General features: G+C 36.5%; 1 protein-coding gene across 1 annotated transcript; it reads right to left on the reverse strand.

Moving 5' to 3' along the window:
• Window positions 1-268: 268 nt before the first annotated feature.
• On the reverse strand, window positions 269-11,659 carry AMBN (ameloblastin). The gene is made up of 11 exons (XM_055315250.1): window positions 11,645-11,659; window positions 10,420-10,488; window positions 7,941-7,991; window positions 6,617-6,664; window positions 6,025-6,135; window positions 4,387-4,623; window positions 3,460-3,498; window positions 3,136-3,195; window positions 3,011-3,055; window positions 2,556-2,600; window positions 269-805 (listed from the first exon to the last, which is right to left on the reverse strand). Exons 1-11 carry the CDS (start codon window positions 11,657-11,659, stop codon window positions 269-271), a joined length of 1,257 nt encoding a protein of 418 aa, XP_055171225.1.
• Window positions 11,660-14,154: the final 2,495 nt, after the last annotated feature.

Consider the following 14,154-nt stretch of genomic DNA (forward strand, 5'->3'; position numbering starts at 1 on the left):
TCCAATGCAGAGGCCCTTAGACTTGCTCTGATGTTATTAATAGTATTTCTAAATCACAGAGACGGTCGACACATTTTATTTCAAAAAGAGAATGAAAGCAAGAAGGGGACCTACACTATTTCTAGCCACTTGTATTTATTAATATATGCTTAGCATTTTTAATGCCTTTGGTGCAGAAGGATAGGAAGTGTGTTAACAAAAAGATATACTATGGGGACAAAGCTGGGGAGCCTGTGCATACAGAAGGTAGCTGATAATCTTAAGGTTCTCAGGGCTCTTGGAAATGCCACCCGTCATGCATAATCTGGGGCTGCTGGGCCTTGTTTTCTGGCATCAATGTTTGCTGAGTGTCTGGGATCACTGTGGTATCCGTGGGCGTTTCTTCCAGGGGTGTAGTCACATCAGCACCGTAGGTCTCATAAATATCAGCTAATTCAGGGGTCATCAGTGGGTCAGCGTCTGCCGGGGTGACCCTGGGGGGTCCTCCGCTCTGCCCTGCAGGGCCTCTTGCCAGGCTGGGATCATTGTCCTTTGGATGAGCAAGAAGCCCTCCTAGGGCACCAGGTGCTACCTCGGTAAGGAGAGCCGGGTTTTCTGGATTGGCTGGGTTGACATCGGGCATGGGGGAGCCTTGTGCCCCTCCTTCTCCCTTCTCAGGGCCTTTGGTTCCCGCGACTGGGGAGTCAAATTCCAGAGTAAAGTCCCTGCCCATGCCTGGATTGTGGGGCATCCCTCCAAGGTTAGGCCTCATGCCTCCAAATCCTGGGAACATGGCTCCATAGGCCATGGGGCTTCCTCTGCCTCCCTGGAAAAAAACCATTGACCAAAGATAGGGTTATCACACATTATTAAGTATACCATGCAATCATAATTGGTCAGATTCACCAAGAAATCATAAAAAACTGATAGGGAACAATTTGTTGGCCGATAGCTTTGTGTAAGCACGTTTCTTACTAAACTGGCTTTGACATAAAGGAGGGGATGCTGACTTCTCTGGATGCTCACTTCTGTGAAAGACAGATGGAGACCCTTTGCCGTGTCTGGCTGACAACGTAGGAATGTCAGAAGTGGGGACACAGGGCAGAACAAAGGCTATGGGCAAAGGTCGTTTGAATTATATTTAAGAAAACAATAAGCAGCCAAAATAGGCAATACCATCCTAAAAAAAACAAACAAAAACAGATCCCATGGCTGAGTTTGTTGAGGGTTATTTTTAGAGAATTATATCAACATCATTTCTCAAATGAATGAAGCCTCACATAACACTTCCTCTTTCTTTCTTTCTTTCTTTCTTTCTTTCTTTCTTTCTTTCTTTCTTTCGGAACATGTGTAAGAAAAAGAAGCTTGATTTCTCTGGAAGAATGGAAATATTTTCTTCCTGTAGACAGAATTGTAGAATTGTTCATGTTTCCTTTTCCTGCCTTTGCTGTTAAAAATGTCCAACCCAATATCTTGGGCTATTTACAGAGATTGTGCAGTTTTGTAACTTGCATATTTGTAATTTCATTTAATTAATGAATCTTTTACACTTTTAACTCATTTTAAATTATATCTTCAATTTTTTGGTTACTTTTATTGTGAGTTTTTCATAAGCAAAATCTTTTGAGCAAGAGGCAGAGTATAAATATATTCATTAAAATGTTAAGATGATAATTAACACTTTCTTGAATTTTCAGCCAGTTGTGTTGGTGGTACGTGGATACAATATTCTTTTCTCCTACCTTTCCTTAGCTCTACTCTCTCAATCTCCCCTCCTCGCATCATCTCCTCAAGGGATGAACTATGAACCCCTGGGCTGAGCTAACTGCCTCTCCCCTTTTCCTCTCTCATAGCTCTGTTGCTCATTATCATATAATTTTAACACTATCTGCCTTTGTATCTATCTTTTCCATTGATAAGACAGTAAACTCCTGGAAAACGGAAATCTTGTCTAATTTATCTTGCCTCTGTAGTGTCTTTCTATGCATCTAGTTCACAGAAGGCACTCAAGAATGTTGGGATGCGAGTTTTCTTTCAGTGATACGTAATGTCACACTGGTTTGATGCATACAATATTGCAATAGTGTTGTATGGTGACAGATGGTGGTTACACTTGTGGTAAGCACGACATAATATATAAACTTGCTCTTTTTCTTTTTGATATCTCAATTTTGAGGTCAAAATTATTTGCAACACTGTTGAATTTGTTGTTTTGAGGGGTTAATTGCTCTAGAAGAAGTGGGAACTCTGTACTAATCACATGTATCTTTTTTGGTTTGAAGCATTTGCTATTCAAATGATAATGGCTTTTCAAGAGAGGTTTCTCTTCTGCTCATATTCAAGAAATGGAACAAAATCCTATGTTCTAGAATGGTCACTCTCAGAAATGACTATGGGAAACATGGGGAAGTCTTTGCACTTTGTGGAAGAATGAAGTTTTTGGTTTTGCAATAGAATAATCTGAGTTCTGCGCAATGTATTCAATGACTTTCATGGCCAATGCTTCTTGCAGCAAGTCATCTGTGACTGTTCTCCCAGGACCACTATTTTAGGAAAAGTTGGAAGACATTACTCACAGCCATTTCTTCTGAGCTCATGATGCCAAGTCTGCCAGGAGCGTTCTGTTCAAAAAGGAACAGTGCATCTTATTACAGAAGATTCCTATCATCCTATTAGCTACTCAAGACAATGCTAAAAGTCACTTAGTTTTTCCTAAAGCCTTAATATTAATGCTGTGCCCAGAATCAGAATAAAGTAGAGAGATGAGTCATTATTGAGTAAATGTAGCCAATTTGGATAATCCAGAAAGAAAATGTACCTTTTAAAAAAATGTCGTTGTGTGTGTGTGTGTGTGTGTGTGTGCGTCTGGCCAGAGTTATTCAAATAGAAAGTGTGCTTCCTTGCTATTTCAGTCACCAACTTCGGCATTCAGAGAATATGAACTCTTTTGTGTGAGGCCTAGATTTTATAACTTTAGCTCTTAAGATAACATTTAATTTAAAATGATACTTTCTGTAGGATACAGACTTACCAATTGATTTGCTCCATAGGACATGTAAAATATTCCTGGATAAAGCTAAATATAAATATGACAATCATTATTTAAAAAAAATTTTTAAGTAAATTGTAGGTAGAAACATATTTTTAAAAACTTACCGGAGATGGTTTATTTTGTGGCATTGGTCCCCGAGATATCAAACGAGCTATTTGGAACACCTGGAAGTGGTTGAAAATAGAATTAGTAATTCATTTTTGCAATGACATAGGCAAACCTCCCATAACAGCCATTTCTAAGAGTTATAGGAAATGCCTTTTCAGGTGGATTAGAATAACAAATAAGTATTTGATATTTAAGAAAACAAAAGAAACCATTATATTTCATTATTCATGGATAAATGGGGCAATGAAAGTTTTTCACTCTTTTTTCTTGAAGTATAGATATTTCTCCCAAGAAAGTATCTCACTGAAATCTATACTTACTGATGGACCTTGTGGTTCAGCAAAATCCATTCCTGGTAGCTGCATTACAGATAAACATTAAAATTACTAAACCATAAAAATAGAACTGGGCACACTCCTACCTTATTTATGACTATGATAAAACAATTTAAAATGAGTTTCCTGATTTTCACTTTCATTTAGTCTTGAGCAATACACCCAAGAGATAACAATTGCCTTTCACTGGCTTGTCTCAAATGCACGGGCAGGGAGATGAGGCATGTTTACCCCGAACTTGCTTGGTTTCGCAGAGTAGGAAGTAATTAGTTTTGGAATCAGAGCATGCCAGGTTTTGAGTCCTGACTCTATCACTTTACTTTTTCTTAATACCAGCAAAATTTATAACCTGTCGAAGTCTTTATAACTTGTCTTCTTTTTAAAAAGGATGATGATATCTGTCTTTATAGGAATGTAATCAGGATGATATGGTGTAATGTTAAATGCCTGTAACATATTGGTTAAATGGTACCTTCCTTTTCTTCCACTGCTCTTTTCTTTACATTATTACATGATTGTCTTCTCTCTATCAGACAGAGAAATAATAATCCAAAATACTACATGCAGTGCTGTGGGCTCAATCGCTCTTCTCAATCCTTCCAGCACTGAAAAAGATCTTGATAGGAAGCCATGGACTTCTCTGGACTGTCCTATTTCCTCTGAAAGCTTGCATCTTTTTGCAACTAAGAAACTAAATTTTACAGGCACAGGATTTTTAGAATCCATGCCTTAGCTCTGATGGCAAAGGACAGGAATGGATATTTATATTCTACTCCCAGACATGTCAACTCCGAAAACATATTTGTATTGTCATATATTAGCCTGAGAGTTCTGATTATTTAAATGTGCTCTGCAAATCAGTTTTCCTTCATTGAGTTAGTGGGTAATACCAATTTGACTTCAGAGAATTACCTCCGCCTTTGGTGGCTTATCTGATGGTGCCACCTGCTGTTCAAGCATTGGCCCCTCTGTTTGCTGCAAGGGCGGTTGTCCTTGGTAAACTGGAGGCTGAGGTCCCCCCTTCTGGGCGGTGTCCTGGATGTCAGTTACAATAGCAGACTGGAGGAAGGGCTTCTGTCCTGGCTGTTGGGGCTGCAGGGATGGCTGCGATGGGAGAGGTGGGGGATGCACAGGCAAAGAATATTCATACTGCAGAGAAATTTGAAAGGACTGTCAGGAAGCGATAGCTCACTGAACTATGGTCTCTAGAATTTCTAGAGCAAAAGGACTTGAGGAACTTTCTACTCTCAAGAGAGTCTGAGGGAATTGTCTTGAAGTTGTAGGAAGCACCAATTTATGCAATTTATTACACCAATAACAGTCAGTGTTATTTGGGGCAGTCTGGTGTGTCTCCCTTACTTCCTTTGGGACTATCTGTGCTCCAGAATATGGAAAGCTATTGGACTTCTTGATAGAATGGTCATTTCCTCCCCTGAGTTTCCTTGGATATGTCTATTCTACCACTCTCATTGGATTACAATACTTTGTTATATATCTTTGCCCCCAGTCCACTGACAAATGTCTTATTTGTCTTTATAGCCCTAGGACTTAACATGGTTCCTAACAAGTGCCTGGCACATGATAAATAATATATTTTTTTGAGTTAATGAAAGGGGAAGGATCATTAAGTAAAATACTAATCAAATTCCTGCATTGTGGAGTCCATTTTGGAAACAATCAAGTGGAGAAACAGTCACTTTTTACATACTTTATTGTTCCACTAAATGTGGCTTGGTGAGTAATGCTACTTGTCGTGGAAGGCCACCTGGAATCAAAGATTCCTGTTAAAACAACCATGTTTATTTGCTCCTTTTTGAAATTAAGTGTGGTAAATGGCTCCCTGTTATTTTTAAGTCATTTTCAAGCTCCTCAACGTGGTATGGAAGTCTCACAATAATCTGGCTCTGCTTTGCCTCTTCAACTACTGTGCATCTCTAAACTCCTGTGGCTTTTATTTTCTATACCTCACAATGTAGTACCTTGTAATATGTTGTCTTATCATATCTCCCAATCAGAACCTTGGAACCGTTATTGAATAATTGAATGTTTTCACTTTCACTCCCAACCTACCAATTGGCTTATGCATTTATTAGACAACTAATAAATAATGGTTAACTGATTGATGTATTTGTTGATTGTTGTAGGGTTCAAGATATTTTGGCCAGGGCTTTGGCATCATTTTAAACATGCCTTTGAAAAATTATTTTGGGAATCCTGACCAAAATGAGGATTGTTCAGGGCATAGTCTGTTTCCATCTTGAAGGTACTTTACCTATTGCTGTTGCTCGTGTCATTAACATAAGTCTCATTTTTGGAGACCATATCTTCCTATGTGAAATGAATATATAAATAGGTCAAAAGTTTGGACTACTTTATTTTAAATTTTCCTAAGTACTAAAAACAATGATAAGTTTTGATTGGTTAATATTTGGATAATTTTTTGTTCATTATTATTATTGGTCTGTAGCTAGTTTATGACAATTTAGAGAAGGCAAATAGGGGAATAGTTTTAAGCTTGGAGTTTCAAGCACATTGATACAATTAACTTACCTGTTGAGTTTCATGTTCCCTTGGTCTCATCCATGGGAAAGAAGAATGCGGTGGGAGGAGACCATGCATCCACAAAGAATTAAATGATTTTCCAAAACCAAATCTTGAATACTAAAGACATGCAGGGGAAAAAAAGCATGCTTATATTTCAGGATTGGCTTAGTTTTCATCTTCTAAATATCCATAGAAAGTGTAGAGATAGCAAAAGTAAGTGTGACATTGGTGAATTTAATATGGATGGGTAAATACTTTCTTCCAACACTTACTTTCCATTCTGAGTCAACTGGAATATTCCCATAAACCTACTTGAGATTTAGCTTTATAAGCTCTCATATTTGGGCTGTTTAATAAAATTGATGGTACAAAATAGGATTTTTTTTTTTTACTCAAGAAAATTCAATATTGCTTTACCTACCATCCCATCCCAGGATCTTATTTTGTTTTAGGTTATTTCAATTATTCATTTTTTCTTCCAATATTTGGGATAATGTCTATTCACTAACGTATGTTATGAATTTTTATGTTGCTATTAATATCACTACCATCACCACCATTAATTCTTGCAATAAGAAATATTTGAAACTATGGTTACCTGAGAAAGCATGTTTAATCCCTGCAAACTTCCCAACTGTCTCATTGTCTGTTAAAAGAAAAAAAGTGTGTTAATGTTTGCCACAAATATTCCTTTTCTGTATGATACAACTGTTATCTCAACATGTGGTATTATTAGCACAAAGTTTGTGGTGTGTCAGTTTGAATAAAAATAAGCACAAATCATTACTGAAAAGTGGAAATGTTAAATGTGGTTGTGCCATTGTTGTTATTGCTACTAAGTTAGTGAACTTGATTTATTAATCATTAATCAAATTAGGAGGTCACATTGAAACATTGGAAAATAGCTCACGCAATGGAAACTGAAATTTGATTGTGAGAATATTATTTCATTGACTCTCCCTCCACCCTAACTTAACTTACTTTGCCTTTTATAAATCTAGCAGCCAAACAGGGAAACAAAACAAGACAAGACAAGACAGTATAAACCTTACCTCCTTTCCAAATAAAAAAGGCCTCAAAATAATGAATATAAAAAACATTGGGGAAAATGATGGAATCTGCATAAATGGTCAAGAATGCTGCCAATTCAACAAAAAGTCAATTTCAATTTTATGGGAAGAGGTTTAGAGTGCTTTGAGTTGATTTTAATCTAGAAAGTGAGAAAAAATAACTCAGTGAAATTAGCTTCCATTTGAAATCAGCTTCTAGCCTATGTAAGTATTGATTCCCCTACATTGTCATCATATAAACAACACTTTGCAAGGTCTTATGAAAAATTTATAATCTCATGAATATTTTTCTACTCATAACTCAATATTTTCTATTCACCTGGTCGAATATTTCTATTGTGCTGAGATTTTCTAAACAGTGTTATTAGTTATGAGAACTGCAGGAAGATAGACACAAGGTATGAAACAGGTACCACAGACCAAAGCTAATGTTATTTACAGTAGTTCTTATAAACAACTACATTTTGTAAGGTAAATTTTCTTTATGGGAACATTGTCATATAAGATACTATAAGGTGATAGAATTAGATATAAACCATTTGTGGCTTCAGAACAATATGTTTTAATTAATGTAGTAATTATATTATGTAAATATAATTTATATTAGGTATTAAATATAAGTATTGATCTGATTCACACACAGATGACATTCTAAAGCCTAAAATATCTGAGAGTTTAAAATTGCAGTAAAATGAAAGATGAGGCTCTAATAAATGTCATAACACTTCTCTGGTGCTTCTCTAGATTGCCCCTGACTTCTGGCTGGGAAAACAGAACCAGCCCCTGGTATTTCTCTCTCACTAGGTCCATATAAATGTAAAAATTATATGTAAATACTTTGACAGTACCTACCTCCAGGCTTAAACTAGCCATGCCTGGTGTCCCAGGTTGCTGAGGAAACACCTAGAAGGAAATAAGAATAATTCTGAGATCTCTGGTAGAACTTCCTTAAACGTACACTGGAAATAAAAAGCTAACCCAGGGCATAAAGACCAGCTGAAGGCTTTTGACTTGAGCTTTTAAGCAGAAGAAAGAAGAATTTAATTAATTGGGGAATTAACATCATATTTAATAATTTTGCTTCCACATGAACCATCTACCTGTTGTATCTTAATGCAGAGAAATTTGATTTTGTTGGAGGTTACATCAAAAACAAGAAGTAAAATCAAGCTACAAAATAGAAAACCAAGAGTACTTTGTATCCTAAAAATTATCCCATGGAGAAGCAAAAGGGACAAACTTAACCTCAATTTTCTTGTGCTTTTGGCAAATCTACATGCTTCTAATTAATGGAATGTGGCATGGGATCATGGCATTCAGCAAAACCAAATCCAAAACCTTAACTTGCCATCTAGTCAGGGGGCTCTGTCATCTTTTGTGAAAGATTATTTTATGTATAAGCTTATTGCTCTATGTTTATATTTTTTGGATCGTATCCAAAAGATTTTATTTATTTATTCATAGAGACACTGAGAGAGAATGAGGCAGAGACACAGGCAGAGGGAGAAGCAGGTTCCATGCAGGGAGCCTGATGTGGGACTCGATCCAGGGTCTCCAGGATAACGCCCGGGGCTGCAGGCGGCGCTAAACCGCTGAGCCACCAGGGCTGCCCCAAGATATATATATATATATATATATATCAAGTATAGGAATACTTGATGCTAGAATGTTTTTTATATTTTTAAATATATATATCTTGGATGAATGGATAAAGAAGATGTGGTCTATGTACACAATGGAATATTCCTCAGCCATTAGAAATGACAAATACCCACCATTTGCTTCGACGTGGATGGAACTGGAGGGTATTATGCTGAGTGAAGTGAGTCAATCAGAGAAGGACAAACATTATATGTTCTCATTCATTTGGGGAATATGAATAATAGTGAAAGGGAATAGAAGGGAAGGGAGAAGAAATGTGTGGGAAATATCAGAAAGGGAGACAGAACATAAAGACTCCTAACTCTGGGAAACGAACTAGGGGTGGTGGGGGGGGGAGGGCGGGGGGTGGGGGTGAATGGGTGACGGGCACTGAGGGGGGCACTTGACGGGATGAGCACTGGGTGTTATTCTGTATGTTGGCAAATTGAACACCAATAATAAATTTATAAAAAAATAAACAATATTTACATGAATGTAAATGGACAGAGGATACATTTCCAACAAAGAAGTAAAAGGAGAAGAACATTTAATTTGACAAGCAGTCAGGTGGCAATCCTAAGCAATTGTATTCCTCAGGGTGGACCTGACTGACACAGGCGTGGACTAGCATAGGTTCCAAGAGTGTCAAAGTATTAGATAGTGGATGGCTGAGGCTGACCCCAATGTCAGTATCATACAAAGGTAAGCGAGGGTGGCCACTTCAGTTTCTCTTTCACTTGAAGTTCATGTTGAGTAATGGAATAGAACTCTTCTTATTTGTAGAATTGAGATTTTTATCCTTGTAATCAGTTTCCTCCCCTCCTCCGAAACATTTAACTTTAAAAAACCCAAGTAAGCTAAACTTTTTTTCTCAGGGAAGTATTTTAAAGTTTGTTTGGGTCTAAACTATGAGTTCCTCTAGACAAGAGACCATGTCATATTTACCTTCATGTCCCCAATGCCCAGCACATCGCTGGATACGTGGCAGGTGCTAAGGCATATTTGCCAAATGCACATAGCAGCTGAATAAAATCTTCATGGAAAGAGAAACATAGCTTATTGGCTGGAGTACAGTATTTTGAGGATTGTATTCATATGAGATCATGTCAATATGTGATGGAGTGAACCGTGTAGGCCTATAACATAGAATTAGCCCCATTGCCATGGCATGTTTTGATTTAAGAAACTTCAGCTCTCAGCCACATAATCTCTTCTGATCAGGCAAATCTGTTGGTTAGTTACTGTCTTCAAATGGAATTACTTAGCTCTGTTTTATAATCATCATAACTTGGCTAAATATTCTTCTTAAAATGAAGAAAATGTACTTAACCTTTGTGGAGAAACTTCTCCATTTCAATTACATAAAGGTCACAAGTAGTTGATAATAAAATTGTGTCATGATGTTGTGGAGGCCACATAAGTCCTTTATCCTTGAATGATGGAATAAGGCTGCAAAATTGCCTTTGGAATACTTTAATATCTTTTTGAATAGAAAAGTTATATATTTGACTTGTTGCTTTTGGATAGTAAGACTGATTTCTAGGTGACTATTACCTTTGACTCAGTAGGAAGTCTACCGCTGGATCAATTCAAAATGAGTCCATGCATGGACTTCAGCCTATATCCTTCAGTATTGTTCAGTATCAAACAATGTCTCTTTTAGGGTACAATCTACAAAACTCTGACTTACCGGCACTGCAGAACTCATTTTCAGGAGACATAAGATCAGTACTAGGTCCTTCATCTTGAAAAGTGGGATCTGAAACAGAATTAGGTTGGAGAATTAAATAAGATCAATTTTTATTTCAGAACAGCTAAAAGACAATATTTCAAATGAGCCACATCTCTGTTCTTGCAAACGATCAGTTTCAAAGAGCAAAAACAAAACACAACTAAATGTTTCAAAACAACTTATTTGTATTTACTAGTTTTTGGAATGAATTGACAATTAAAAAACATCTAAGTACTTTTTTTTTTCCAATGGAGCCACAACCTAAATGAACATGTAGGAACAGCTTCTGTGCTGTGGTCTTTAAATGTTGTATTACGTTTTGTAAATGAACTATGAATTTGAAAATCCTTTCCAATATGTAAAAGTTTGGTCTATTAAATATCATTCACATTACTTTCTCTCAGAGTAAATTTTGAAATATAATACAACCAACAATTATTTTATAGCAAACCTTTATTTGCAGGTATATTGGAGTATATGATTCTAGGTTTCAGTTACCCAGATAAACATGCTCAAATGACTACATTTTTAAAAATAAGAATGAACTGAATATTTTAATTGTCTTTAGTATTAGTGGGAAATATGTCTCAAAACTGAGTTTTCTTCTGTCTTTGTATTTTAAATTTTTAAATTTTTTAAAAAAAGATTTTATGTACTTGAGAGAGAGAGAGAGAGAACAAGAAGGGGAGAGACAGAGGGAAAGGAAGAGGCAGGCTCGTGGCTGAGCAGACAGCTTGATGCAGGGCTTGATCCCAGAACCCAAGATCATGACCTGAGCCTAAGGCAGATGCTGAACCGACCGAGCCACTCAGGTGCCCCAAGTGTTCCTCTTTCTAAAATGAATTATCTCTTTAAGTTTATTCCATAACTTGAAAAGCCTCTTTACTCTTACATGAACAGAAATCTGACTAGTCAAGAGATTTGCTCGTCTTTTAATACCTTTCTAAATTAGGTACTGTTACTAATAATCACAAATAATAATAAAAAAGTCCACAGATTAGTCTTCTTTTCTTTAGCTGGTAGGGTATTAGGCATGTCTTCTCTGGAACATGCTAATGGTTTACAATAAAGTATTATTCAGCTTCTGGTGACAAATAAAAATCCTCTTTATAGAAGAAGATGCCTGGAGATAGAAAAAAAGAACGTATAGGAATCACATGGAAATCATAAAATCACATTTTACCTTCAATGCTGACATGCACTGTGTTCTCAGGGCCTGGTGATGCCAATCAAGACAGTTCTAAGAAAAGAAGATTAAATTTTTTTCTGGACTATGCCTAGGACTTGCTCTGTATTTCTCATTCAGAGAAGACCAGAAACCTTTATTTAAAGTGCCAATCCACCAATCAAAGTGAAGCAAAACGGGGAAAAAAAATAAACTCTGCTCCTATAATTAGCCCACACCCTTTTATTGCATGCAAGGACGTTGGCCCTGTGGAGTCTCATTATTTTTAATTGTAAACCAACCCTTGTATTTATTCAGAGAACTCAATTTCAGGGAAGACAGTAAAGGAATAATGGACATAAGTTCTGAAGACAATCATTTTGGTGAGCTGAAGGAAATATATGTAAAATAGGTGTAAAATTAACCATGATCTGTTTTGTGCAGGTTTTTATCTGCAGATAAAGCTAGCCCAGTGCTGATATTCTCAAAACGTTCACCCTCATATTTGTTGCAGTAAAAGTATCTCCCCTCCCTTACCCTAAATACACATAGTCCAGAAAGAAACAAAAAATAATATTCTGAGCTGAAAATATTAGATGGATAAAGAATATGTTATAATTTTTTCTTCAGAATTTCCTAGATAGTTTTACATCTGAAGATAATAGACTGGTGTTTAGCCAAGCTTTTGTAAGGGATTTTAAATTGGACCCTCTGAGAGGACCACTTCAGATAAATCTTTAGTGCATGTTCTCTGTGGGGAGAGGGATATAAATAAAAACATTCTCCATGAATCAAACAAGTCAACGGGCCTCATCTCACTCCTTAGATAGACCCACTTTTACACATTTAGGACCAAGCCAGGTTAGTCATATTTGTGTTACTTAAAAGGCTAACATCAACATGGATGAGTTTTCTCTCCATGAACGGATAAGAATGTCTCGGATATGGATTGAATTTTAACTGCTTTTGTTATTTCTCTGTCCCTCCTTATCTTTCCAAAGATGTGATTTCAGATGTGGTGAGGATAAGAATTTAAGATTAGTTTCTTAAGAAGGGATGAGTCAGTATACTCTTTAGGGAAGTAGGGGTGTTGCCAATTACAGGGAACACCAAGGAAGCTGGTATTTTGGGAGAAAGATGTCTTCATACCTAAGTGTAGGCCTGACATCTTCAAATAATGTTATCTAAGAAATTGTCCCTGAAAGCTCCATTTCCTGTTGGTAACAGAATTATTTTTAGGATGCAAAGAAATAAGGAATATGAATATGTTTTGTAAATAGCAAAATGTTACTGAAATAAAAGTATTATTTTTGACTTCACCTTCCCCATTTCTCTTAATTCCAGTTCTGGTGCTTCATCAAGTCCTTTAATCTCTCTGAGCCCTCATCTCTTCCTTCCTTCCTTCTTCATATAAGGATGATTGTTTACTACTATAGGTTTGTTTTGAAGATTTGGTGAGATGATAAAGACACAGCAGGTGCCATGCAGTGGGTGCTCAATAAATAGGTGATTGTCCTTAGTATGAGAGAAGCTACATGAAACATGGCACCACAAAGACAGTGTGTGTGTGTGTGTGTGTGTGTGTGTGAGTGTGTGTTAAAGGAGGAGAAGCAAAGGCAGTTAGAGGTCTATGAGCTCCAAGGAGAGTAGAGAAGGGACCTGATGGAAGGCATTTCCTCTGTGTAGAGGTTGATGCTGAATCCATGGGATTAAGCTTCCTAGTTTTCGGTTAACTAGGGAAATGGAATATGTGTGTGTATGTCTTCTATAGTTTATGAGCATGACCATAAAGTGCTAATAATAATGTTTTGGTAGAATTCTTATAGTCTGCTTTCCCTTAAGCCAAGTATCTAATATACTACAAATGAAGTTACTTTTACCTTTTAAAAATGACCTTTACAGTTAGTCCTGGATTATTGTCTTCCAGATGTTTACCTGCTAGTTTTTTCTCCTCCAATTTCCTGTATATCCAATTTAGCTTCCTAAAATATTGATTTTAGCATTTCCCAGCTCCACTCAAAAACTTTCTAAAGATCCATAAAGCTGTAAAGTTCACCCTCTATAACTAGACAGTCAAATTAACATTTCAATTCACATTTCCAATCTTATTTCCCATTTTACATGAGACTGTACATTGGTATAGTAATCATGACTGTTGTAACCAGTTCATTTTGCAGCTAGCAAATAGTTTTTTATTTTTGATTTATGTTATTCAGAAAGTTGACAAATATAAAATATAATCCTAATACATTCTATGAAAAATATTTTAAGTACAAAGAAATTTGGAAATTAGAATTAACATATGAATGAGTGGCAGTGATTATAGACATTAAGGAAGTGCTGCAGCTGATGGAAGCTATGTTATACTGATCAATACCAGACGTTTATAAAGAAAAATGAGAGCATCAATTAAAAAAATGCTATGTCCAGTGTAGAGCAAAAACAAGAAAGCTCAGAATGACAAGATCTGAGATATATAAAGGGACATGTACTACAGAAAAAGTTACAAAGAGAAAGCCAGAGAAAGA

The sequence above is a fragment of the Nyctereutes procyonoides genome, unplaced genomic scaffold (assembly GCF_905146905.1).
Source record: "Nyctereutes procyonoides isolate TBG_1078 unplaced genomic scaffold, NYPRO_anot_genome, whole genome shotgun sequence".
Lineage (NCBI taxonomy): Eukaryota > Metazoa > Chordata > Mammalia > Carnivora > Canidae > Nyctereutes > Nyctereutes procyonoides.